The sequence below is a fragment of the Tasmannia lanceolata genome, unplaced genomic scaffold (assembly GCF_043159265.1).
Source record: "Tasmannia lanceolata isolate RefF3 unplaced genomic scaffold, GAP_Taslan_0.1 ptg000016l, whole genome shotgun sequence".
NCBI classification, from domain to species: domain Eukaryota; kingdom Viridiplantae; phylum Streptophyta; class Magnoliopsida; order Canellales; family Winteraceae; genus Tasmannia; species Tasmannia lanceolata.
The window spans coordinates 1,314,243-1,341,795 of NW_027518693.1; the positions used below are offsets into that span (position 1 = coordinate 1,314,243).

The 27,553-nt window shown below is 38.0% G+C and overlaps 1 protein-coding gene across 9 annotated transcripts; it reads left to right on the forward strand.

The window, feature by feature from the left end:
• The first annotated feature begins 1,151 nt into the window (after nucleotides 1–1,151).
• LOC143848728 (cold-responsive protein kinase 1-like) lies at nucleotides 1,152–25,915 on the forward strand. 9 transcript variants are annotated; one of them, XM_077357739.1, is made up of 11 exons: nucleotides 1,862–1,960; nucleotides 2,929–3,290; nucleotides 4,683–4,819; nucleotides 10,142–10,239; nucleotides 18,220–18,590; nucleotides 20,356–20,808; nucleotides 20,941–21,101; nucleotides 23,628–23,683; nucleotides 23,780–23,927; nucleotides 24,120–24,269; nucleotides 25,766–25,915. In XM_077357739.1, exons 3-11 carry the CDS (start codon nucleotides 4,781–4,783, stop codon nucleotides 25,841–25,843), a joined length of 1,554 nt encoding a protein of 517 aa, XP_077213854.1. In that variant the 5' UTR covers nucleotides 1,862–1,960; nucleotides 2,929–3,290; nucleotides 4,683–4,780; the 3' UTR covers nucleotides 25,844–25,915. The 9 variants fall into 9 exon arrangements, with proteins under 9 accessions (XP_077213848.1, XP_077213852.1, XP_077213847.1 ...); XM_077357733.1 differs by lacking the exons at nucleotides 1,862–1,960; nucleotides 2,929–3,290 and adding an exon at nucleotides 1,152–1,444; XM_077357737.1 differs by lacking the exons at nucleotides 1,862–1,960; nucleotides 2,929–3,290 and adding an exon at nucleotides 1,153–1,448.
• The last annotated feature ends 1,638 nt before the right edge of the window (nucleotides 25,916–27,553 follow it).

The following is a 27,553-nucleotide window of genomic DNA, read 5'->3' on the forward strand; positions in this document are numbered from 1 at the left end:
GTACCATGGGGCCATCCGAGGTCGAATTTCAATTTCAAAGATTTTGGTTTTCCATTCCAAACATATAATCTGAGTTGCACAGGAGGCCATACGGCATGTTTGTTTCTAGTATGGATTGTCCTCGATTAGGTATATTCCAAGATAATAAGTATTTTTTGTTTGTTGCACAACTATCCGTGATAAGATCGCTCCCCAAAAATATTTAAGCCATGTCCATGAATACAGTTAGTGGTAAAATCCATCCATACACTGAACGCCAGGCACGTGGCACCTATATTACTTTTGTAACCGTTCTTGCCACTTGGGAAAAAAGGGCAAGTGGCTCTTTTACCTAGGGGTGGTTATTCGGTTAAAACCGAACTGAAAAAACCGAAATATTAAAACTGAATTTATTTCGGTTTCTCAAAATTCGAACCGAAACCGAAACCGAATTTATGAGAAATCGAACCGAAACTGAACCGATTACAAATTTGGTTATTCGGTTATTCGGTTATAACCGAATAACCGAATTGTGAGAGGAAAAGAGGGAAAAAAGTAAAATTTTGGCTTGGATCGGAGGGCTAGGATCATCCGATCGAAATGATTTTTTGAGCACAACCTAATTAAGTTGTGATCAATCAAATGGACGGTTTTGATCATCCCATGGAGTGCACATAAAGCAATTTTTTTTGGAGAAAATTTCCGTAGGAAAAAGACTGAACATAACACAACAACTCTCCTAAAAGTTCAGAGGTTTAAATAGAAACTAATTCCCACGAGGAAACTTAAGTTGTGGCATGAGAGTAGTTTTATTTGTTGAAGTCTTTGGGAAGTATAGGAGGGGTAGTCGTGCGGGATTTTAAATCCCCTGAGGATTTTCTGGACCGGTCACTTTTGGAAAGTCAGAGGTTCATTCTGGGAACATCCGGGACTCCTTTAAGTAGGGATTTCAGAGTCATTAAGACTTTGAAGTTTTGCATTGTCACGAAGAAATGAAGCATTGTAAAGTCCTAAAAGGCTTTTTACATTCTAGCTTTTCACCGTTACCAATAGAGAGTTTGTGGGCCACAAGTGTGGGTCAAAATAAATAAATGGATCAAGATATTTCTACCCACATTTCATTACATGAAACATTCAATTTGGGCTTAAAATTCAATTAATCAAAATCTCTACAAATCATACAGACTTGCATGCATAGGTTTTTTGAAAAAAAATAATAATAATAAGGAAAAAAAGTTGATTTCTACAAGAAATGGATTTGTACAAGATATCGTTTTCTATATGCAAGAAGAAGTTGACCAATTTCTACATAAAAAATGGAGGATTGGATCGCCTGCGGCATCCTGGTGGATGGCCGTGTCGATGGTGCATAGGGCTGTGGCGCTTGTGAAAGGATGAAGAACAGGCTGTGGAGCATGAAAAGCTTCTAAAACCCAGGAGAAAAAAAAAAAAAAAACAATTTTTAGTAGGTATTTTATTTTTGGGATTTTGTAGGGAATATCGTGAAGTCATTAGGCTCTTATTTTATGTTTTGGCCGGCAACGTCTCTTCATTCATTCCAACGGTCTCCTCATCCGTGTCTTCATATTTGGGTTTTTGCCCCTGCTCCGCATATGCGGGGCATAAATGATCACACACCAAAATATTCTTCGAATGTTCTCTAATTTTCTATTAAAATAGATAGGGTGAGAGAGAGAATAACTCTTCTGCTATTAATCTTATGCACCCCCAATCTCTACTTTTGCGCCATGAACTTCATCTTTTCCCCATCTCATCCAAACCCATCTACCCATTTCTGAATAATCGATGGAGAACGATTCTCGGTCTCCATCCCATGTGGTTGTTGCATATGATGCAACTAAGGATCTCAAAGAGCACGAGCTTCAGTTGGCAATTGACAATATAAGGATGAGAGGGGACATACTTATTAGAGGTGACACTCTTCTCGTACTTGGCATTTTGCAAAGTGTTCCACACCCAAGTGAGTGCTCTTATTGATTAGATTTCCTTAAGCTTTTGAAGTAATTGGTTGTTTCACACATTGGTTAGAGGAAATTTGGCTCGATTTCTATGTATTGGTCAAATGGGTAGCCCTTGGTTACCGATCTCCACCTTCTACATATAAATGCCTTAATCTTTGGGGTGGGATTCCATGGTAATCAATCTTGGATTAGACTTAGTCAATTTGAGCTTGGTAGATTCTTTCACATTCTTCATGAAAATTTTCTAAAGGATTCATTAGCCGACCCCAACTAGTTTGGGACAAAAGCTTAGTTGAGTTGAGTATTCCTCCGATCCTCACGATCATAAGTATAAGGGTGGAATCCCTTAATTCCTGGTTCTATTATGCCTCCCATTCCACAATGTTCTAAAACGTGCACTCCCCAGGCGTTACAGCGGGGCCTATGGCCATTGCCATAGCATCTCCCACTCGGCCACATTGGCCAAGTGAATTCCTTGTGTGTTTCCGCTAGAATATTTCTCCCAAACAAAAAATTTCCTCACAAATTCCTTTTTCTAAAGGTTCGACAATATTCCACTTGGGATATTTCTCCCAAATTATTTTTCTTGACTTAGACGCTTCTAAGTCTCATCAGGCCCGCATGTTCATTGAAATTCCCCACGGACTCCAAGGATCAGCAATTATTCCGCCTGAGATATTTATCTCTAACATTTTTTCCTTGATTTAGACACTTCTAAGTCCCGTCATGCCCATATACTCAATAAAATTTCTGCTCGAACTCCTTTCGAGATCGACAATCCTGTCACATGTAGGTATAAACTTACCTTAAATTCCTGTTTTTCCATTATATCTCTAATATAGTGATATTTTGCGCCTATATGTTTTCCATTATATCTCTAATATAGTGATATTCTGCGCCTATATGTTTTCCATTAGAACTATTCGCTTCAATGTATATAAGTCTTATTGCTGCTTGATTGTCACAGGACATTTCTATTGGTCCATCAACCAGACTGGGGTCTAAATCAACAAAAAATCATCTAATCCGGACGGGCATGAGTAGTCACCATATTACAAGTTATATACTCAGCTTCCTGTGTGTATCTTGCTACACAGCCCTGTTTCTTACTAGACCAACAAATAGTTGCACCTCCAAATATGAACATATGTCTAGAAGTGGACGTATTATCATCTCTGTCACATGTGAAATCCACATCGGAGTAACCATGAACTTCAATTGTGACTTGGTGGTTTAGAGGGCGAGCCTTGACGCAACGGTAAGGTTGCTCCATTGTGACCTGGTGGTCACGGGTTCGAGTCACGGAAACAGCCTCTCTGCAATGCAGGGGTAAGATTGCGTACATCTAGCCCTCCCCAGACCCCGCAATGGCAGGGGCCTCCTGCACTGGGCCACCCTTTTAGTAACCATGAACCTCAAGATTTTTCGCTTTTAAACACAATTTGAGCTGCTTCATTCTTTAATATATTTTAATAATTTTTTACTGCTTCCCAATGAGCTGGACCAGGATTGCATTGATGTCTGCTTAATAGGCCCACATGATAAGCTAAATCTATCCTAGTACACAACATCACATGCATCAAGCTGCCATTCGTTACCCCAGATAAGGTATAGAAGAGACAAACAAAGAAAAGTAGGGAGCTTTCGCTAGACAATAACTACAGCTGATAATGTATATAAGAGACAAGTATATCCATAAGTGTCAAAGCAAATATTTAAGGTAATTCAACTGCTCTTATTTTTATCACTGACAAGATAACTAATGTTGGGATTGGGCCTGTAGCTCAATGGTTGAGGCTTTGGTTCTCAACCTTGACGTTGCAGGTTCGATCCCAGCTTACCTACCAAAAATTAAAGATAACCCATGTTACTGTATTGTAGGTTTAGTCTGAATTGTTGTTTTTTTTTTCCCTAAGAAAAGTAGGGAACTTTTGCTAGACAATAAATACCCCTGATAGGGTATAGAAGAGACAAGTATATCCCTTAAGTGTGAAAACAAAATTTTAAGGTAATTCAACTACTTTTATTTCTAACACTGACAAGGATAATGAATGTTATAGGGTTGTAAGTTTATTCTGAATTGTTGATGCTGTTGTTGCCTTTTTGTGTGTGTGTGTGTGTGCGTGTGCGTGTGCATGTGTGTGTGTGTGTGAACTGGTCTAAGATTCCTATCCATATAATCGACTTTAGGTCCTCTAGCTAGTCTATTTTCTGGAGTCAATCATGATATAGCCTCTTGTGCACTTGGGAGTTCTAATCATGTAATTCCAAGTCCTTGGTTAATATTAAAAGTTCTTTTTTCCCCCTTTTTATTGACTTAATGCAAAAATCCAGAGGGCTACAATCTAATGCATCATAAACTTTGGGTATGATTTTTTTTTGTAAAGTTTTTTTTTTTTTTTGGTAGGCTTTTTGTAGAGTTATAGTGTTTTTTTTAATGGTTTTTGTAGAGTTATAGTTGCTTGGGAAAAAATGTTGGTTGTATGTGTTTTCTGTTTATACTGTTATACATGTGATAAAATTAAGTCTCATGTTTGTGCATGAATGAATTGTAATATAAACAAATAACAGTAACGAGCTTTTGCCAGACAATAAATCCCCCTTAGCGTATAGAAGAAACAAGTATATCCCTCAAGTGTGAAAGCAAATATTTTTAACTATTTACTTACACTATATTGCTCACACTGATCTTCTAACAATATAGTGGTTTGTTTGTTTAAGTGGGATATCAAACTAAAGCATGCACTGATTCTTTTGCTGGGACCAATGCTCGCGCCTTGGAAGAGGAAGTCTCAAAGAAGGTTGACCTATTTGTTCACATGCTCATGCCAAGTGCTGAAAAATGTGTACATGAAGGGGTAATGTTCTTAAATGCTTTATGCATAATGTTCTTAAATGCTTTATGCATTGATGCCCTTTACTATTTCTTATCCTGTTTTCTAAAGGATGGGTACATATATTTTCATTTCCGAGGACACCTGTAGACATTCCATTGTGTTATCTTTCTTCCAAGAATTTCTGAGTTCTTCTCATGAATCCATATTTAAGCAAGACATCTGTAAGGAGCATGTGATTGCAAGTTAAATCTTTCTTATTATTGTGCTAGGTTTTCTAGTCAGAATGCTAAACTCAAGTGGAAGATTTCTAATTAAAATGTTTTACAGCTTCAGATATGTTATCAACTTTCTTTTCTCTATTATTATTATTATTATTTTATTTTTTTCGTACTCCTAGTTCCCGTCACATATGCCCCCCCACGCATGCTTCTTCTCTGTGTAAGAATTGTAACAATCTGCAGCTCGCATCTGTTGACTTATAATGTCATAGCTATGTATGATGCTTTCCTTAGATAGCTTTCTGGGGTTCTTGATGATCGATTATATTGCTGTGGTGATTTGTCATTGGTATTAATAGCCAAAGACATTTCAGCCGATGGGATAATTTCTGTTACTGCTTTTATTTTCTCAAACTGTCATCGTGGTTATTTTTTTCTAACAAGAACAACTGAATACCTGGTTTAAATTATTTCCTAGGCACATTCTTAATTCCAGAGGAAGGATAAACATGAATTTTATCTTAAACACTTCAAAAAAAAATTGGCCATCTTTGTGTGAGAAATTTATTATAGTGTCCATCCATATTTAATATTTGTGCTGCAATTAATATTGTTTTGCTTAGACTCAACCCAACTCAACTCAACTCAACAAAGCCTTTGTCCCAAACTAGTTGGGGTCGGCTAAATGAATCCTTAGAAAAATTTCATGAAGAAGGTGAAAGGAATCTACCCGGCTCTAATCCTGGCTCTAGTTGGGTTCGTCTACGTGGATCTTTTTCTTCCATTCTATCTTATCCAAGGTCATGTTCTCTGTTATGTTCCTAGCTATCAAGTTTTTCCTCACTGTTTTTACCCAGCTTGTTTTCGGTCTGCCCGAAAACAAAAACTGTCAAATTATTTTGCTTAGAATGGAACAAAACTGTCAAATTCTATTTTATGGAGTGTTAGTGTCTTTGGGAATAATCGGTCAATTATCAGTGCTCTATAGGTAGCCTAACCTTATTTGTCCACATAAACACATCAATTATGGTTAAATGATGACATTGTAGATTGTCCAATGCTTCTTGGATTATATTTTTTTTTTGAAAGATGACATAAATTTCATTGATACTGTGAATGATACATTGGGGACCAGGGGTCCCACCAAGTATTACATAGCATCAATTAAAAAAGGCCAGAAGCATACTTCTGACCAAGGAGATAAAATTGTAACATATAAATAGAAAACAGACAGCATTATATTGGGTATCCAATCGCCCACATCCAATCCCCGCTTTCACTAATCTACGCGATTAAGAGCTTGTAATTTCCATCGAGTCAATCCTATGATTAGATTGGTAAAGCACTGCCAAAACCCCATTAGGCGAATAACTATGGTCACTGAAGCCATACTGGGACAAATACAATTGATTTTTCCCTCTGAAGTACTTCAAACTGCACCAAAAAAGTGTGATGACCAGCAGCCCCTAGCATTTAACAGACGTAAGGGCTACCATCAAACCCAAAAACAATCCTTATCACTGACTCGTCGCACCCCAGATAACATCCTCAAAAAGTCTCTAAAGCATCTCTACTCACAAAAAACCCCGAAGGGACAAGCTAGGCTGAAGACTTCTTTAATTCCAGAATAAGCCCCACCACCTCAGAGACGAATACCTCCTCATCGAGGCTCAAGACTGAGAGTTCCTCATCCGATGGGGTTTGCTCTTCTGCTGCTCTCTTTCTAGAAATCATATCCTCTAATTTCGGAATCCCCATCTTCTTATTTTCCTCCCAAAGAAGACGCCTAGAGGTCTGTTCCTCATCCAATAACTTGATGAAAAAAGGGTGCTTATGCAAAAGGGAGTGATATTCTTAATGGTCCACATACTAGTCAACCTAAAGAGCGCTTCCGGCATCCTGCTAGCTTCTTCTTTAAATATCTTCCACTGCTGCTTTGAGAAATCCCTAGTAATTTCCTTTTGAGTTGGCGAGTGTTTGGAAGCGAATTCCTCCAGATATACCATCATTTTCAGAACTTTTATGGAGGTCTCCATCTCAAATAAATCCACCGGCAACTTTCTCTTTTTGCCACGGAGTGAAGAGGAGGGAGGAGCAAGGGGGAGGGGACACCGAATCGCTCTGACTTTCCATTTAAACCCAAGATCCCAAACCCAAAGGAAGTAGAGAAAAAGATCACTCAAAAAACAAAGTATCACCACAGAATGGATACAACGGGGAGGCCAATAACCCAAGTTTGTGAAAGAACTCCCAATATCATGAAACGGCATTAATTGCGCCGAAGTGGAGCTTCCCAATTTCATCATTAATTTTCTCTTCCGGTACGAAGTTTATCCCTACTACATTGAAACCATTCTCCAATCATATGAAGGATGGTGTCCTTCACGCTTCACGATTCTCAACGTGCAAGGCCCATTGCCGTTGAGGGGATGCACGCTACAATAACCGCCAAAAACCAAAAGACACAAAGACTCTTTAACTTCCCACACCAGGAAAGTACCTCAAGGATTAGAGAGATCTTTACAATCTTCGAAGATATCCTTTAACATTTTTCTTTTTTCTTTCATTTCATTTTTCTTTTTCTTTCTTTTTTCATCAATTGGGACTTCTTCTTGACAGCTGCGCAGAAAGAAGGCGCTCATCCAAAAAGTCCAATCTGTCAGGAAGTAAGACAACCCAAGAAAAATGCTCTTATACCAAGCAAGCCACGTATGGGGACCCACCCTTTTCTAAGAACAAACCATTATTTCTAGAATCCTGATTCATCTTGGACATAGATGGATTACCCCACACGCAAATATTCCAAGCTGAATCAGGGCCCTGATCTCGCGACCCTGAATTGAGACTTAGGTTTCCTTTCAGACCAGGCTCAGGAAGCGAGCCTTGCACATTTCCAAATTTGACCCTTGAAAATTTGAAATTTGAATCCTGATGAGGGGGATTCAGAATACCAACTAGCCGCCTGGCCTGAATCTCCAGGGGGCTCACTGACGCCCTGTTTCCTGGTGGGGCAATCAACGAAGAATCTCTCTGACCATCTCCAGGGTCCAATTGGGGGCCTCTGGATCCCTGGATGGAGACTCCAACCATGTAACAATGATTGGAAATCCATAGCTTCACAAAGGGAGAAAGTTTCCAACGAGGGGCAAAGATTTTGGCTGATACAGAACACATACATTGATTATGGAGTCCCTCCATTTTAACTTCCATCACCTGCCCGAAGAGATTTCCCAAGGCTTCAACCGTCGAGGAGGCCCACATATGTTATGGGATACCGTAAAAGTTGACCCATAGTGTCTCAGATCCATGAATGTAATCTGGGGACAAATGGGCAAGGGAAGATAAGGGTACTCCACAGTTTCCGATTCCCAAATCCAGAATCCTAGAGGCCACCTCTTCGGAATCAAAAACAAAAAGGATCTCATCATTGGAGAGTAAACACGGGCAAGCAAGGGATGGAGAATTCCAAGACTTTTTGGCCCATTCCCATAGATCTTGAAGGGATCCAGATATATCATTCCTTCTACCCACCAAACATGCCTTTAAGGAATCCATTCTTGTTTCTACCTCCTTACCAGAAATCGAGATCGATCGAGATCCTTTTTCCACCATAGAGGACGAAATTACCCCAGAGTCAGGCCATGGATCAGATTTTGAAACTATTGGGCCACCAGCCCCTGATGTGGTGGGGGATGGATATGAAGGCTTTTGTTTACGATCCAGGTGACAACAACGACATTTACTCCGTCGTTTAAAATTGGAATAATTACAAGACGAGCCTCCACCACGGAGCCAGCTTTCTATTTCCGTCCTGAGCCGAAACCACCGGGCAATAAACTGAGGGTGGTGAACTCTTCTTTCTCTGAGAGCACCATCGACACCTAGTCCTCCATTTGAAATTGTAATAAGCACAGGATGGACAAAACCAGTCCCCTTGCCTCTGATTTTTTGATTTTCGCCTTTTTTGATTTTTTATTTTCCGTCTTTTTCACTTTCAAACATGTTCCCCCTGTTGCTTCTTGGATTATAATTATGCATAATTTGATAATCATTTAATATTAAAATACATTCAACTAATACAAATGCATCATTTGATTTATATTTGCTATTCTATTGATGAGTATGCTCACAGCTTATGCTAAACACCGTATCTTGCATGAAATTGTAAAACAACCAATTAATTCAAAAGCTTAAGCCGTTGGAGATGGCATTATTTAATCTTTTATACTTTAACAATCCCCCTCACGTGTGGCCCTTCCTTTTAGGGTTGTCCTACACGTGACAGATGTGGCCCCTCTTTTGGGTTGGCCATTACATGTGGATTTTTTTAATATCAAGGAGTTTTGAATCCAGAAGCTGTTGCTCTGGTTCCATGTGAAAGAACCAATTACTCCAAAAGCTTAAGCCGTTCGGGATGGCGTTAGTTAATCTTTTATACTCAAACAGAAATAAAGTACATTCATGCTCATGCACGGAGTAAAATGCCTAATAAGCTTGTATATTGCTTAGTACCTTTGTTTTGTTGTTGCTGACCCCATTCACTACAAAAGTCCATGCATATGAAGCTGATACCACTGCAATGATTGGCCTAATTAGATAGAAGCATTGTGTCCAATTTTTGCAATTCCAAACTATGCTTTTTACCCCTGTATAATGTTACTTTACATACGAAACAAATGAACCAGTGATTAGTTGTGCGGTGGTGATGATTAACTACATCATTCATCTCTCACTCCGCACAAAGAAATCTGTAACTTTTGAAGATGCACCAACCTTTTTTTTTTATATAGAATTCTAATATCCTAGTACTTGTTAATATCCTAGTACTTGCGACTGAAACTTCTATAGATAATTGAAGGTAACTGTACCATGCGCTATATTTTCTTCATGTGGACTAGTGCGGTAGGTGAACGCATAAATCCCTCAGATGAATCTAACCCTGCTTTACTGCTTGATTGACTTAAAATGACACTAATTATGGAAAAAATAGTAACACACTCCTTGCATGGACCTAACTAATTCAATTGCCATGATGTTGTTCCAATTTTAATTCAGAGACCTATTATTTTTTTATTTGGTTTGTTTCATTAATGTTAAGATTTAGTAATTCTTTAATCATGCTTAGGTATGCATTGACGTCAAAATTACTGCTGGAGCTCCTATGAAGAAAGTTATCTCGAAAGAGATTGTATCTTGTAAAGCAACTTGGGTTATACTTGATAGGTACATTTCTTTTCATTTGTTTTTGGTGTGTACATGATATTAAGCTGATAAAGAAGGTTTATGTTATTAGACACATAGGGTGTATTCCTTTTTACAATTCTTTCCATGCATCAATCCAAAATGTATAGTGACTTCATTTTTTTCTCCTTATTGTTTGTTCTTCTGAAACAACCAAGTACTCCAAAAGCTAAGCTGTTGGAAAAGGCGTTATTTAATCTTTTATACTTTAACACTCCCCCTCACATGTGGCCCCTCTTTTGGGTTTGACTATTTCATGTGGATTTTTGCTATCAAGGAGGTTTGAACTTTGGACCTTTGGCTCTGATACCATCTGAAACTACCAGTTACTCCAAAAGCTTAAGCTGTTGGAAAAGGCATTATTTAATCTTTTATACTATAACAGTTCTATTTTCGCATTGAACAGTTCCTATTGGTCGAACTTTTGGTGCATTATGTCATATGTATTGTTCTTTCGATGCTTCAACATTTATAATTAGATTTTGATAGTTGCATTTGTACCTAGGCCAATTTCTAACGTTTATTGGTGTTGTGTTTTCTTTTCTTTCATTTTATAAAGTTGAGAACCAATCTGGTTATTATTTGCAGAAAATATATATTTCATAATGCTTTTGTTTAAAATTTTACTATCTATACGTTGTTCTGGTTTCATAGATTGGGAGCCAAAGAGATATTGGCATTCATATTTTGGAGTTGATAGTTAAAGATCTGCAAGTTGGAAATTGGAATATACCTATATGAAGGAGGCTTTAGTTAATTGAGTTTTTTTGCTAGTATCAATGGCAAGTTTGTTGAGAGATGTGATTTTACTAGTCTTTTGAGAGCATTAAGCCATTTCCTCCAATTTTACCTATTTCATGTAATGGAGGGCATTTTTGTAGTTACTTATACATTCCAACTTAGATTAATATGTTATGAGTATTGTCCCAGCCTGGCCTCGCACCCATTTGGTACTAGTGCAACACTCTTACATTAGCCCTGAATCAGCTACCCCAAATGGCCTAGGTGAATACCCAAGGCAAGTAAGACACTTAGACGCTACCAGAAGGAAGCTCACAAGAATAGAATGAATGCCTTTTATTACTCTCAGGAAAAATGGTTACGTATCAGAGGTCTGGAAGTTCATAAGTGATTTGAGAATATGGAGCTCATACAAATTATTTAGATCTTGCAATCATCCAATGGTCTAGGACCTAATTTATAGGGTATCCCCTCATACAAATTATTTAGATCTTGCCAGTTGGAAATCATCCAATGGTCAAGGACGCTCCTAGAATTTTTTAGGCTATCTGGAATTCTCCATACATGTCTCTACCAAGAGACTACATGAATATAGTAGAATACCTACAAATACCTTCAAGTTTCTAGATACTTCTAAAAATTTTTTCTCTAAGAGTCTTCTACACCTTTCTATAGTTTTTAAATTCCACTTCTTTAAGCCTTGTTTGAGCATCCTTTATGCCTATAAAAGTAGTCACAGTGTGCCAAATTTCAACCCCGTGAAATGTCCATCCTCCCCCTCCACCCCCCAAAAAAAAAAAAAAAAAAACTTGATTTTGTTGACATCCTCACTGCAACTTCATTGTGTTGATTCCTTAGACAACTCCTTTGCTCTTCCAATGAAGTGCTTGTCTTCCTATGAAGAACTCGATCCTCCCATCGAGTCCAAGCATCCAATCCCCATAGCCATCCACATTTTTTAGGGCTGGCAACGGGGCGGGGCCGGGCCGGGCCGGATGTTGCATTCCCCGTCCCCGCTTTAGGGATGGCGAGGAATACCTAATCCCCATCCCCGCCCCGTCCCCACTTCGGGGATGCAGACTCCCCGCCCCGCGGGGAATGCCTAGTCCCCATCCCTGCCTCACACAAAAATCCTCACCTCAAAAGAACTTTTTAACATCCCAAAAAAAGAAAAAGACAAGCCGTATTTGCGCACTTATCAAAATATGGTAGTGCCAATATCACTAACATAAAAAAAATATTTACTGTTAACTTAAAAAACACTAAAACAATACTAATATAAGAGGATATTGATAATGGCTTGCATAGTAAAACGGGGCGGGGTGGGGCCATCTCCATCCCTGCCCCGTCCTCACTTCGGGGAATTCTTTAAGTCCCCATCCCAGCTCCAAGTCAAGGAAATCCCCGCCCCGTTAGGGGTGGGGCGGGGCGGATCCCCGGTTTCATGGGTGAAATTGCCAGCCCTAACATTTTTGTAGGCCTTTCGCTTAATTGTAATGTTGAGAGCCTCCCAACCATCCGTGTATGAGAGCCATACATGGGAACCTCTCATCCATGATGGTCACCACTCCGAGATGAGGCACGAGAATTGCCTTTGTTGCGCACAGAAATTCGATGCCTAATATTACCTGGTAGCCATTCAATGGAATTGTTGCAAGGTCGATTACACCATTCCATCCACTGATGTTGAGCTCCACTCCTTTGGCTTCCCCACCGATGGGCTTGGTCTCCAAGTTAAAGGCTTTTTCCGACATTGTCTCCTCAAGTTGAAGGCCTAACCACTCGGCCTTGTCCTTCGATACAAAGTTTTGAGTTGTGCCTGTGTCCACCAAGGCCTTTGTAACCTTGCTGTTGATGTGCACGTCCATGTGCATCCAAGGTTTTAGGTTTCAATTTCGGTGCGTTTTGGTCGTGATAGAAATTGAAGCATGTTGATTTCAGATGAAAATTTTGGTGGAAATCTTGTTCGATCACGAAAATGTATGGAAACATATGCAAATGATGGTCATTTAAGATGAAACTTTAGGAAGTGCTAGAATAAGCACAAATACAGTCTACAAAACCATCACATAAGCAAAATCCCAACCTTTTAGGGTTTTACAACATCTAACACCTAGTGAGATACATTGTCATGTATGCCTGATAATTTTGTACATAACAAATTGCACATGTATTTCTAGCATTTCGAAAGGTTTCATCTTAAATATCCATCATTTGCCTATATTTTCCTTTGTTTTTTCCTGAATTTATAAGATTTCACTGATATTTCTGACTAAAATCGACGTATACCAAAGTTTTGACCAAAATACTATAATATATATGTACTTAAAATTTAGGTTTTGGTATGCATTTCAGCTTCGATGTGCATTTCAGTGAGGATGGAGACAGAAACATTTCAATCCTTTCATATAGGTTTTTGTGGAAATTTAAACCATGTATACATTAACTCTCTTCAAGGGTTTAGCGCCCTTTGCTTGGCCCCTGGTTGCTTTGAGGCTTAAGGCACCGACCTATGGTTCCTCCTTTTCACCTTCGCTTGCCATCTCACATTCCTTGTATTCGACCCTCATTGCACTAAGGGCCTTCTTTAGGCAATCCCTCTCCTGATAGCCTCTAAACCTTATGAAGAAATTTGATGTCTTCTTATAAGATATGGTCTTGCTCCTATCCTTAGAATTTTTCCTTGGTCCTTCCTTAGAAGGAGACCTCTTGTCTCACCTATTTTTCTCATCTTGGGACTTGGGTCTTTTTGGAAGACTTCTTTCTGGTGAACTCCAACATCTTTTCCGCTGCATCCAAGGCTAAAGCCAAGTCCTGTATGACACACCGTTATAGTTCTTGCTTGACCCATGGATGTTGTCGATTCATAAAGAAGGATTTGTCCTTCTCTGCCATGTCTGGAAGGTCAAGTGTGAGTGTTGTGAACTCCTTCACATACTTACAAATTGACCTCATGTGCTTGAGGCACACTGGTCTCTTTTGAGCCAAGTATTCTATGTTCTTAGGAAGGAATTGATGAGTCGATTCCTTCTTGAGATCTTCTCATGGTCTGATGGTGCATACTCCCCTTGCTGTGTCACCATGTCACCTACGCCACCATAGCTTGGAGTCGTCGATGAGGTATATGGGGGTCGTGTACACCTTGTCTTCCTCATCCTCAATCCTAATAGCCTCAAGGTACTGTTCCAATTTTGGCAAGAGGTTCCCCATCTCCTTGGGATTTTTTTTTTGAATGGCAACCATCCTGGCATTTCTAACTCCCCTATAACACTTGCGCTCAAGAATTAATACCTTTGGCATCTCTAGTGATTATTCAACTGTTCAATATTCATCTCTGACATAGTGACCTTCAAAGTTGCCATTGTTCTTCTCGCGTCTATGAATGCAAGTCTCTGATACCATTTATCACCAACCCTAATCCTTAGCCTCACACCCCTTCGACACTTCTGCTACACTCCAACATTAGCCCTGAGTCAGTCTACTTCAAATGGCCTAGTCTTGTACCAAAGGCAAGTAGGACACTTAGACCCTCCTAGAAACTTCTAAGCTCTTTAGAATTCTCCATACATGTTTATACCAAGAGAGTACAAGATGACACTAGAATTCGTACTAATATCTACAAGTATCTAGACACTTCCGACTGTCTTCAAGAGTCTTCTACACGTTTATGGAGTTTTGGAATGATCTCCACTTTTCCAAGGCTGCTTTGAGTCTTTGACCCTCCTTTAGGGGTATAAAAGCATATGTAGTGAGCTAAATTGTTGCCTTGTGATAGTAGGCTGCCAAGTTCAGAAGGTTTACCAATCATCTGTTTGGTAATAGAGCAAAGAAGTCTAGAGAGAGGTTTTGTAGGACAGATGTTGAAAATACCATATCTTGATCAAACACATCAAGAGCTATTCAATAAGGGTTGATTGTTGAAGCTGAAACTTTTTCCTAGACCTAGATGTGTGATTTTCTTTTGAAAAGCAGCTTTAAAGGCTTAGTTCTAGCCTATTTCACAACAAGTATCGTCTATAAAATATAACATGGCATGTAACACGTAGCGTCACATGCATCTTTTATATATTTATGTGAAGGCTATATTGCTCACCATTGCATGGGTGAAGATCCTCCCTTGCTTCAGGTTTATCTCATGCTCCGATCTGAGGCGCTGCTGGAGAGAGATTTGCTCTAGTGGTGACAAGGAGGTTCTATCTCTACAGTTGATTCCTCCTGACCCAATATTGATGAAGCTTAATTTCGATGGTTCGAGTTAAGGCAACATGGGGCTTGTAGGCCCAGGCGGAGTTCTCAGGGACGAGAGGGGTCAAACTAGCTGGTCTTTCTCTAGTCCTCTTGGGCTTACGGATTCCAATGAAGTGGAATTGATGCCTGTTCTTCAGGGCATCAATATTACCTAGAGCAGAGACCTGGCCAAGTTGATATTATTTGTTAAATGTCATCAAGTGGCTAGATGGGGGCCATCATCATCCCAAGAGATTCGATTATATGATCGATGAGATAGTGGTGGATTTCCCAGTTCATTTCCAGCATGTTAGATTGGTCAATATTGATGTATATAGGTTGGCCCATGCGAGACTTGGAGGTAGTCTTTGTAGACTTTTGATATCCTCCCTCCTTGAGTTCCTTTGTTTCTTGTTGCAATCCTCTTTGTTTTTGTGGTTTCTTCTCTTTGTTTTTTACCATTTCTCGGCAAGGGAAATCTCAGCATATATTAAAAAAAAAAATTTCAGGCTTATATCGGGGAAAAAACGAGAAAAAATTATTTTAAAAAAATATGAATATATAAAATTTAAGAAAAAATATAAAATAAAAATATTGTAAAAGTAGCGAGACAATATCGTGATATTATTGCGATATTTTTATGATAAAAATGAAAATATCGCTATATGTTTAAAATCTGGGGATTATTTCGGGATTTTGTTGTTTTCTCAAAATGGCGTGATCAAAATGCGATATTTTGAAAATATCAGAGATATTTGTGACATAGCTCGGTTGAGGGGTTTCCTCCTTTCTTTCCGTAATAAAATTCTTTATCTTTCATAAAATGTGTAACATCCAAAATATACCTCTAAAAGTAGTCATCAGTACTCCATCCATTCTTCCTTTCACGTTCTTGTGCATAGATGCTTGTAATACCATAATTGTGAAGTTTTAGTATGTGCAAATGCCCATGCCCTAAAATTTCACGTAGATCACAAGAAATGTACTAAATCATCATGAAGACATGTCACATTAATGAAAATTGAAAGTCCTTTCAGTTGGGTACTTTTCAAAACTTTCCAAAGATAGAAAGTTTTCAAATGTTCTGTTCTATGTAATGAAAATCAATCTATGATGAAGGAAACGGCGACGACGGATGAAGCAGGCTACCAAGAGCGGCGACGAGGCTGCTGGAGCCGGCGGCATTGACAGCCGGCCCTAACTGCTTTTGGCTAGCACCCTAGGGTTGGCCAATTTCTCCTTTTTTATCTCACCCCCTTGTCCTCTGTGTGAGGGGATAAATAAGATGAAGAGAAGAAGGGATGAACGATCCTACATCCTAAAATTTCAGATTTCCACCAAGACCGAAATGAAATTCGCATGGAACTGTTTTTTATAGGATTTCGCTAAAATTTCACGGAAAATTTCCTTTTTACAAGATCCACAGAAACTTCCACTAAAATGAAAATTTTCCTTGAAATTTACTAGATTTCGGCCAAAATTTCCACCGAAACCAAAATTTAGTGATGATGGAGAAGAAAATGTGAGAGAAAAAAGATAGGGAAAAGTGAGAGTCAATGATCGGACCTCTCACGTAATATGATATCTATATCTATATATATTTGTGTGTGTGTGATTAGGGCACTGTTACGAACCTGAATTGGTTCGTATAGGTTTGATCTTCTTAGCTGAAGTTCATTCTCTCACCCCACGTCGAGGGAAGGGCGTGTCCTCCTTTGTGCTCAAAGACAAAAATTTTGGGATATTTCTTCATTAATTTGAAAATGACTAGTTACATATTATTTATTTTAAACCCACTTTACCACTTCATCTAAAACCCATGCCTATACTTAATAACTAGAGTGCAAATCTATAAATAACAAATACCTAAACTGATTTATTTCACCCAAAGTGGGACCATTTAGTCACATAACATTCCACCAACCTTGAAATCATCCTTGTCCTCAAGGTTGGATTATTGGAGAAAATAATTTATTCCACCGGGGTCCCAAATCTTATTGGGCAAAATCTTGTTGAAAAATATAGTTGATATTAACCTATCTTGTTCTTCAAAAATAGTGGTCGCGATCATTCAAACCCCGCCTTCAAAATCTGTCTTGATCCAAGTTGGAAAGAAATAGGATTTTTCATGGAGCCACATCGGAATGGCTGAATGATCGAGTAGTTGAACAAAATCAATATACTCTCTGGTAATATGTTCAACTAACCCATCCTTGTTGCCATCAATTCTTGCACTTTCCTATCAAAACAGCAACATTTTGAATATTCTGTTTTTCTTCATCTTTGTGTATTTCCTCTATCGCTATACTAATTTTGTCCAAGGCTTCCGCAAACCTTCAATGCCCTTCCATCAATTCCAAAACAAATGCTTTGATCCTTTGAAAATCATGATGTACATAATCCAAAATCTTCCAAGATGCAACCCAATAGGTTTGATCTTCTTAGTAGGGAAGATCAGCCTCTCGACCCACTTCAAGGGAAGGGTCTGTTCTCCTTTGTGCTCAAAGACACAATTTCTGCGATAATTTCTTCATTAATTTGAAAATGACTAGTTACATGTTATTTAATATTTATAGAAAACCCAATATACCACTTCATGTAAAACTCCTACCCAAGCCATTCAAGATAACACTTATACTTAATAACTAGAGAGCAAATCTAAAAATAACGATATCTAAACTGATTTATTTCAACCAAAGTGGGACCCATTTAGTCACGTAACAATTACACAAGATAATAAAGAGTAAATACCCTTCGAACAACCTGAATCATAATAGCATTGACGAGTCAACTTTGTTTTTCGCACATTTTCTTCATTTTTTTAATTACTGGTCAGTGCAATTTGGAACCGTAGAAACACACAATTGTCGTATTATATCAACAATTACTTCTTAATTCTTGATAGGGACATCAGAATTTTCACTTAGATGTTGTTCTCACCTTGCTTCTTTATTTGTTTTTCATTTCTTAATGATGGGTAGCAAATTTTTGCAGGCACCTAAGAAAGGATTTGAAGTTCTTCATCAAACATATACCTTGCAAGATTGCGCTCATTCAAGATAGCTTATCTGTGAAACCGATGAGGAATTTTGTCACAATAATGAATGATACAGATGTCTCAGAAGAAAAGTTTTTTTATTCACTACGGAAGTCTGTTGCACCCACCTTGAATGTTCAAGATAGTGCAACTGTAAACAATGATCTGTCTGTTATTTCTTGTGGAAGCTATTCTGTATCAATAAGCTCCCAAGAAACCTTTGATGACAATAGATGCAACTTGGCATCTTCATCCAGTTACAGGTTGCAGGAGTACAATACATCGGTGTATGATGAAATTGTCTCTTCTCCTAAGCAAGAAATAACGGGTATGTGTGTCACATTGTGTTTTCTTGTGTAATTATATGATATAGTCACATTCCACAACTTTTCAAATCATATACACGCCATGACTCCCACATACATCAGATTTTCGTATCGTTGGCAGGGAAATGCTTGTGATTTGTGATTGTTTGTCGCTTTTAACTTGGTCATGTGCAGGGGAAGTGTTTGTGATGTTTGATTACTGCAGAATTTATCCTTCCTTCAATATTTTCTTGAGTTCAGCTTATTCACTAATTATACACACAGAGTGATGGAGACCAATATTGACACCCCAAAAATATACATACCACCTTATTATTTATCTTGTGTGTCTAATAGTCAGCTAGTTTGTTTTGAACTTTTGATTTTCCATAAATGACAGCTCCTCCCCCTACCTTCTCTCTTCATCTTCTTCTCTCCTTCACCTCTCCCTCTCTCTATGTATCTATCTACATCTATATCTATATCTATATCTATATATCTTAAACCATAATTTATCTAACTGCCAGGGCTAGCACCTTAAAATTTATTTATATTGAGCAAAATATACAACATGGAAGGGCATGATGCCTTACCTTCCCTCAAAGCTCAAAAAATAAGTAAGAAATCATTTAGACAAAATTTTAGGAATTTCCAATACATCACACCTTAAAGCCCTCTAGCAGGACTAGGGATATCTTTCCATTCCCAAAAGATTTGATTACAATTCATATCACAGGCGAAATTAGCAGGAGAGTACGGTACTTGATTGCCTTGACTATATTGGTGGATAAAGCTTGCTTGATCTTAGCAATGAGATCCTTTAAATCATGTCAGTAATAACTTTATAGACCAATGCATGCTCCTTATTGTGTTGATCATCCCAATCAAAACCCTACTTTCGCCTTCAATCCAAACCTCGGAGAAACCCCAAGGTCTTAAAATATCTAAGGCCATCTAAAATGCCTCTCAATTCATCCTCAAAGCTAGTACCAACTTTATAAAAATGAGAAAAAATCCAAGATAAGCTTACCCACATGATCTCTAAAGATACCTCCACCACCATAAATGCCCGGATAGCCTCTTGATGCTCCATATGTGTTTAAATTTATTTCCAATGTCTTTGGTTTCAGCCATAAAACTTTTAAAATTGTAGGAGTCATAACCTTCTTTGGGGCAAGGTTTTAAATTTTGGTTTCAGTTCGATCAGCACGGGAACATTTCAGTTTAGGGTTCGAGCATGTAGCTCAATGGTTGAGACCTTGTTTCTCAACCTCGAGGTCACAGGTTCGATCCCAGCTTACCAAACCCAAAAAAAAAAAAACATTTCAGTTTCGGTGGAAATTTTGGAGGAAATCTTGAAAAAATACGGAAACGTATGGAAATATATGTAAATGATGAAATTTGAAGATGAACCTATGGGAAATGCTAGAATAAGCACAAATACAAACTTAGAAACCATCACACATAAGTAAGAAAGCCATCCATAATGGCTTGATCACATCGAACACCTAGTGACATGCGTGTTCTCGCATGTCTGGGATAGTAAAGTCAGTAAGGAAGTACAATGTAATGAAGAACAAGAAAGTACAATGACCAGTTCCTCCCCCCCCCCCCCCCCCCCCCCCCAAGGACCCAAACTCTATGTCAATACCAAATAGAGTTACAAACTGTTATTGGTCCCATATTGATCTGACATCCCATGCATAAGATACAGTTACTTTGCTCTTTAAGGATTTTACTGAAGAGATGAATATTTCAATCTGAAAAGGATTTTACTCTTTAATACAGGAAAACATTTGAAAGGAAAACAACAGAACCGTTCTGATCATCATGTTCTCTTGAACCAACACAATAACGTTTTTCAACATCAATATTCGGAACAGCCAATCCTTTGCACTGGCTGTGGGCTGAGGACTATATTGTATGCCAAGGAGTCAATGAAATTCGAATTATCCGAAATTCAAGCTGCAACATCTGACTTCTCAAAAGAGAACCTGGTGGGGGAAGGTGGATTCGGCCGTGTATATAAAGGACGACTTATAGATGGACAAGTTATTGCTGCCCAGCTACGGAAAGAAGAAAGTGGACAGGGATATACTGAATTTCGTTCTGAAGTACATGTTCTAAGCCTTGCACGCCACAAAAATATTGTTATGCTCTTGGGGTATTGTTCCGAAGAGAACCACACTATTTTGGTGTACGAGTATATCTGCAACAAATCTCTGGAGTCGCACCTATTTAGTAAGTTTTTTAGTTTTTTAACAGGCTTGTATTCCATGCTACAAGAGTAGATTCTAATTTTTTTAAAAAAAAAAAAATTCTTTGATCTGCTTCACTTTTAATACTGATCGTTTATGTTATTGATATCATTAGGTAAACCTGGAACTGTACTTGAGTGGCACCAAAGACATGCTATTGCCATTGGAACGGCAAAAGGGTTGCGTTTTCTACATGAAGAATGCCGTGGGGGTCCTATTATTCATCGAGACTTGCGTCCAAGCAATATACTACTCACTCATGACTTTGTTCCGATGGTAAATTAATGTAGTAGTCTCTACTTTTAATTTTGGTAATAAAGTCTTTCTACCTTTTTCTCTTGACTGCAATTGAAGTTTGACAACGTAGGAGCTGGCTTTGAAATGAATTATTCTTCTTATATTTTGTGTAGGATATACCGGAGGAAAAACATCATAAATTGAGGGACTCTTTGGACACCAATATGGGCTTTTTTTGCTAATAAAATTATTTCAAACTAATCTTATTTGCAAACTGAACATTAAGACACTTGGAAGCCAATAACTGATGGGAAAGTTGCCTTGTTTCCCACTCTTACCTTTAGTGGGAAGCAAAGATGAGAAAGGTGCTTTGTTTGGTTTTTTTGTAAAACTTAGATATAATAGGCTCCTATTACACGATCAGGAGACTGGGTGGCTGCAACAGAGAGCGGGATTTTCTCCTAGAACTTGCGGCTAAGGCTTAAGAGAGAGAGAGAGAGGAGAGTTTCTTCTCGGTTTTCTCTTGATTATTTCTATTAGGTTTTTTCTTGGATTCTTCTTGGGTTTTGACTTGGGCTTACTCTCGGGCTTCTCTTGTATGCGATCATGGTTGAGAGGGGTAAGGGTTGCAGGTTTTGTGGGTTTGGGGATATAATCCATTGTAATCCTTGTATTATTTTCTTTCTCACAGTCAAGATCATGTTCTCGCCCATGGACGTAGGCATTTTGGCCAAACCACGTAAAATCTTGGTATTCATCTCATGGTTTGTGTTTATTTTTACTTTTCCATTTACTTATTCACGATCGGATCGAATTTGCCCGATGGATTTGCCCAACAGGTGGAATCAGTGCTGAGGTTGGTGAGATCGTTGAGGCGGGTGGAGCGAGTGTGAGTGTTGTGATTGGATCAAGTAGAACGTTGATTCGAGAGATTCTCGTATGAGGTGAAGCCATACAACTAGAAGTGTGGAGTCATTTGAGACGGAGGTAAAATCAAGTTCTACCTAGTTCAACATCGATAGGTATGACGGTAAGGGCACAAGGCCTGGTTAATGTGTTGTAGGGAAACGATGGGAAGATGGAGAAGATGACGAATGCCTTGTAGGAAGACATTGAGTCGAAGGTCGTCATCATAACTTGACTATCTGCCGGATAACATTATGTTAACGTCATGGAAGAAGAATCAACAGTTGAGTTATGGGAATAGTTGGAAAAAGCTTTACATGTCAAAAAGTTTCACCAATTGATTGTATCTGAAGTGGTAGTTGTACGGGTTGAACATGCAGGAAGGTAGGGATCTTCTGGAACATATGACGGTGTTCAATGGGCTTGTGGATCAGCTCTACAAGGTTGAAGAAAAGATGAAGGAAGAAGGCAAGGACCTTTTACTTCTTCACTTATTGATTTGTAATACAATCTTGTGACTACGTTATTATTCGGTAAGGATAATGTGAAGATGAAAGAAATCATGATGACACTCTTATCAAATGAGATTAGGAGGCCTAATCAAGATGGTGGTTAAGAGCATGGGTTGATTGTTTGTTGGGAGAATCAAAGATGAAGGTCGTCTGACAGGGGATCAGGAAAAGGAAAGTCAAAATCTAGGGTCAGCGGAAAGGGTGTGAAATGAGCTTACATGTAGGACAACAATGCTACAAATAAGGCGGTGGTAGCGGATGAGCAGAGTGAAAAGGTTGGAGATGTTATCACAATCTCTACAGGTAATCGTACTTCTTATGATGAGTGGATTTTAGATTCAAGGTATTCCAAGATGGAATATTTTGTTACTTTCCAAGATATAGGGGCAAGTACAATGCCCTTGGGTGACAGGTCAACTTGTGACATCACGAGAATCGAGACGGTCAAAATAAAGATGTTCGATAGAGTGGTTCGTACTTTGCGTGGTGTGGCGTATATCCCATAGATATGAAAGAATCTATATGGAAAGATGTTACATTACAGTACTTTACTGCAAGATTTTCAGGTAGAGGATGTAAAGATATTTTACTCAATAACCCCTTAAACATGATTCATCATTTCAGTAGCATATATCAATCAATGTTGAAAAGAATTGAATTTTTACATTAGAATAATGTGCTATGTAAAAGTAACGTTATAAAAGCTTTAAAATCAGAAAATTATAACTTAAAAGCCTATGAGGAATTTAAATTGTTTTTTTGTTCAGTTACATAAAGAGGCTACCTGCTTGCCCCACTTTGTATTTTCTGTTCTCTCATCTATAAATTCAAGGTGCTTTCCCAAGTCTCGAGCTAAATTCCAGGTTAAATAAAATGTCCAATTGCATACACGCATACAATAAGAAAAAAGAAAGTAGAGACAAACTTCTATGTGTCGTGGCTGAGTTTATGTATTTCCAAAACCGACCCCTGTCAACACATATACTTAACCCATTTAGAGAATCTGTGCAAAATGCTTTCCAGCCTCTTTCTGACAGGTTTCTTTATGTTTTTTTTTTAACCCCTCGCCATATGCATGTAAAATTTTGAGGTTACACATGGAATACATTGTAAACAGATTTTTCAATTGACGGAATCATTTACGCAGCTAGGTGACGTTGGCCTTGCGAAATGGAAGACAACCGATGATTGGACTCGTACAAGGTGAGAGTACTCACTGCATCCAGCTTTCTAGGTTTACTTGTTACAATTGGATATTTTTCAATTGAAAATCCCCATCAAGCCTTTTAGCATTTGCAGATACCTTTCACCAGAGTATGCAGAGAATGGTATTGTTTCTGTAAGGACAGATGTTTATGCATTTGGAATTGTTCTTTTACAACTGATATCCGGGCGCAAGGTAGTTGATGTAAATAGAGAAGGGCAGGACCAATATTTGCTCCAATGGGTATGTTATTCCTATGTATTTCTAGTTTTTGTTTATTATGAACTAATTCCTATTGTTCTTTTGAATTTATCTTATTTTTTATAAGAAATGAGAAGGACATTTATTTATATTTTAGACACCTTTAAATCCGGTACATTTTAAGCAAGTGTTTTAAATATTGATAAAGATGTGTGTGCTGATTTGTAATTTTAGGCAGAACCGCTGATTGAGAGGCTTGCGCTACGTGAACTCATCGATCCTTGTATTGGAGAATCCTCTGACACATACGAATTGTATCATATGGCTATAGCGTCGTACTTATGTGTTCGGAGAAATCCAGAAATGCGCCCATCCATGGATGAGGTACTAAAAGTTGCTTTATAATGACACTTTTTTATGAGCTTTTGTTGGTAGTTTGTTGATTTCCTTATATTTCGCATACGTGATGTTTTTCATCTAGTTTAACAACAATAAGTACTCGTATAAGAAATATTAAATTTTTTTATTATGTATTTATGTTACTAATTTATTTCCTAGCGGGAGGTTTCCTACTTTGTAGAATGTCTACTAGGAGCCATCTCATCAATAGTTAAATTACTGATACTGCAAAATATTTTGATTTTTTCAGTTCATTTATTAATTGCAGAACTTTAGGGTTCTCTTGTACATTCATAAAACCTTTCCTTTTCTTTCTCACTTAAATAACTAGATTTATAGATTTTCCTGATATTTTGTTTTCTGTGAAAGAAATATCATCCACGATTTACAACCCACTACTCCCTTTACATTTCCTTGGTTGTTACAAGTTTTGGAGTGGTTACTTGGAGACCTGGTGAACGTTTGTCCAATCATTTCACGTTGAAAGTGTGTGGTCTCGTGTGCACAAAATCCAACTGTATCAAAGAAACTGATAGATATGAGTAATATATTTACAGTTCCTATTCTACTTTTTGTTTAAAATTCGTTTTACTTTAGGGAGCATAGTCTTTTATATGTTCAATGTGTAGACAGACACAATTCATGGGATTTTTTTTTTTTTTAAATGACAATGCATGGGATATTGTCCACCAAATAATATAGTGAGTGAAAAATAACGATTGTGTTTTTCATACCAGAAAGACGTGTCTGGTAGTATGAACCACTTATTAAGTATGACTTAGAAAAAATAAAGTATAATGCAATATTTTCTAATCCTTAGTGTGCAAAATAAGTACTTAAATTACTTAGAAGTGGATTATTAGAGATTATAAGAGCTGGGAGCCCAAAAGAAACAAAGCGGACGGATTGCTAACTTAGATTTTGAAGATTATCTGTTCTTTAATTCTGAGAGCATAGACAAAACATTCTGGAGAGATTGAGAAGATACTTCGAAATTGGCTTGAGGCTGATATTAAATCATGTAGAAGTTGCGAACTGTCAGAAAATGATGATGATAGAGTTTCTAAAGAAGGATGGTTAGTGGTCCAACAAACTTGAATCAAACATCAAGGGTGGTACTGCTCACAAGGGACTTGACAGTCGGGCACCATATAAAAACTCATAGTTTCTCTGCAATGTTTGCTGGCTTTTTGTTTTATTTATTGACTGCGTCATGGCTGTGGTTTAGGCCATCGGTTTCATGATCTCTTAACAACAAGAGAAAATAAAGTTGAGAATTTCAATAAAATGATTTGTGGAGCTTTCTTTCTCACTTACTATGTACATAATAATTTTCTTTGTTCATTTTCCATCTAAACCAATAAAATATTGTTTTTTTATTCTATAAATTTTATAGAATCTGTGGAGCATTCCTGTTTTTCATTTTTATCAACTATTTTAGTATATTTTACAGTTTTTTATCCAAATACAAATGACTGTAGGTCGTGCGTCTTCTTGAAGGAGAGAACGATCATGTCCAGGAGTTAGCACAGCAGTTCATGCCCCATTTTAGAAAATGATCAGCATAGTGTGGTATGTAAACTTTTTGTATTTGATAACATATTTTAATGCCAAACTTTTGATTCTACTTATTTCTAGTCATAACTTATTATTTTGTTTTTGAAAGTTGCACGAACTGCACTATAAACGGCAAGAGCATCATTCACGCAAAAATAAATATTTTTGCGAATAAATTTTGATGAGGTAAAAACTAAAGCTAGAGCTTAAAAATGAGGTATTTAATAGCTACTGAGAAATTTACATCTATATGGTATTTGATAGCTATACAGAGTTTTACATGTTTAGAGTATCTAATAATTATAAAGAAATTTAGACTTATAAGGTATTTAATAGTTAATTGAAACTTTACATCTGTAAGATTTTAAATAACGTAGAGCCACCAAGTTTTCCCACCATATGTAGTATAGGTATATAGGTTTATAAGGTATTATCAGCTGCAGGAAAGTTTAGATTTATGTGGTTTTAAATTGGGAAATGATATCAGTACAACCATGTTTTAATAATTGCACAAACCTAGCTTGTCTTTTCCTTTTTAATTGACTTGTGAAAGCTTTTTGGGAACTGTAATGATGTTTGACAGCACTTGAAATAACAAAAGACGAGATGGGTTAGTGAAAATATCAAAACATGGCTGTGCTGATATCATTTCCCTTTCAATAACCTCAGGGCCGCCCAAGTTTTCCCATATTATATAGTATAGATGAAACTATAATAAAACATCCCTACTTTTTATGAAAAAATCATTTTTTTAGTGGTAATGAAAATTTCATTTTTTAAAACAAAAGAGTGTATTCTAATTTATTTCCCAAGTTTGGATTTGTTACGAACCCGAATTGGTTCGCAACGCAATTGATCTTCTTAGAGGGAAGATTGGCCTCTTGATCCACTTCGAGGGAAGGATCAGTCCTCCTATGTGCACAAGACACAATTTCTCAAACTAGCTTCTTCATCGATTTCCATTAAGGATAACATATGCTTATATAAAACACTTAATGATAAACATAGAAAGATCTAGAAAGATCTTATTATAAGAATAGAAATAGCTAATTAGAGACTATCCTAATCTAACCTAACTACTAAATATATTAAGATATGATCTTATTCACTAAAATATCTAATTAACATATTCCACTAAGTGGGACCCATCTTGGTACATATCATTCAATGTTAGGTACCTTACCGATACGCTAAAAGCTCCAGAGCTGATGGAACGCATTAGGCAAGGCCCTTTAAACCTGTCCCATACCTAGGCGGGCCCTCACTTAAGACCGTAACATACCACCACGCTTCTGAATCCGCCGTCCTCGGCGGCCCACTCTGTGACGGCTTTCACTCTGGTCTTTTTTCCAGGTAGCCCTTTTCACAGGTCGCCCCTTCCGTGGCGGCCCACTCTGTGGCAACTTCACATTGGCGGCTTTCACTCTAGCTTTTTTTACTAGGTAGCCTTTTCCAGGTAGTCCTCTCCACAAGTTGCCCCTTCCGTGACTCGAAGACGGGACGTGGTGGCTGCTCTGATACCAAATGTTAGGTACTTTACTGATACGCCAAAAGCTTCAGAACTGATGGAACGCGTTAGGCAAGGCCCTTTAAACCTGTCCCATATCAGGGTAGGTCTCACCCAGTCCCATACCTAGGCGGGCCCCCACTTAGGACCGTAACAGGAGTAGAAGGGGTGGACAAACTGAACCCCTCACCCAGTCACCCCTAAT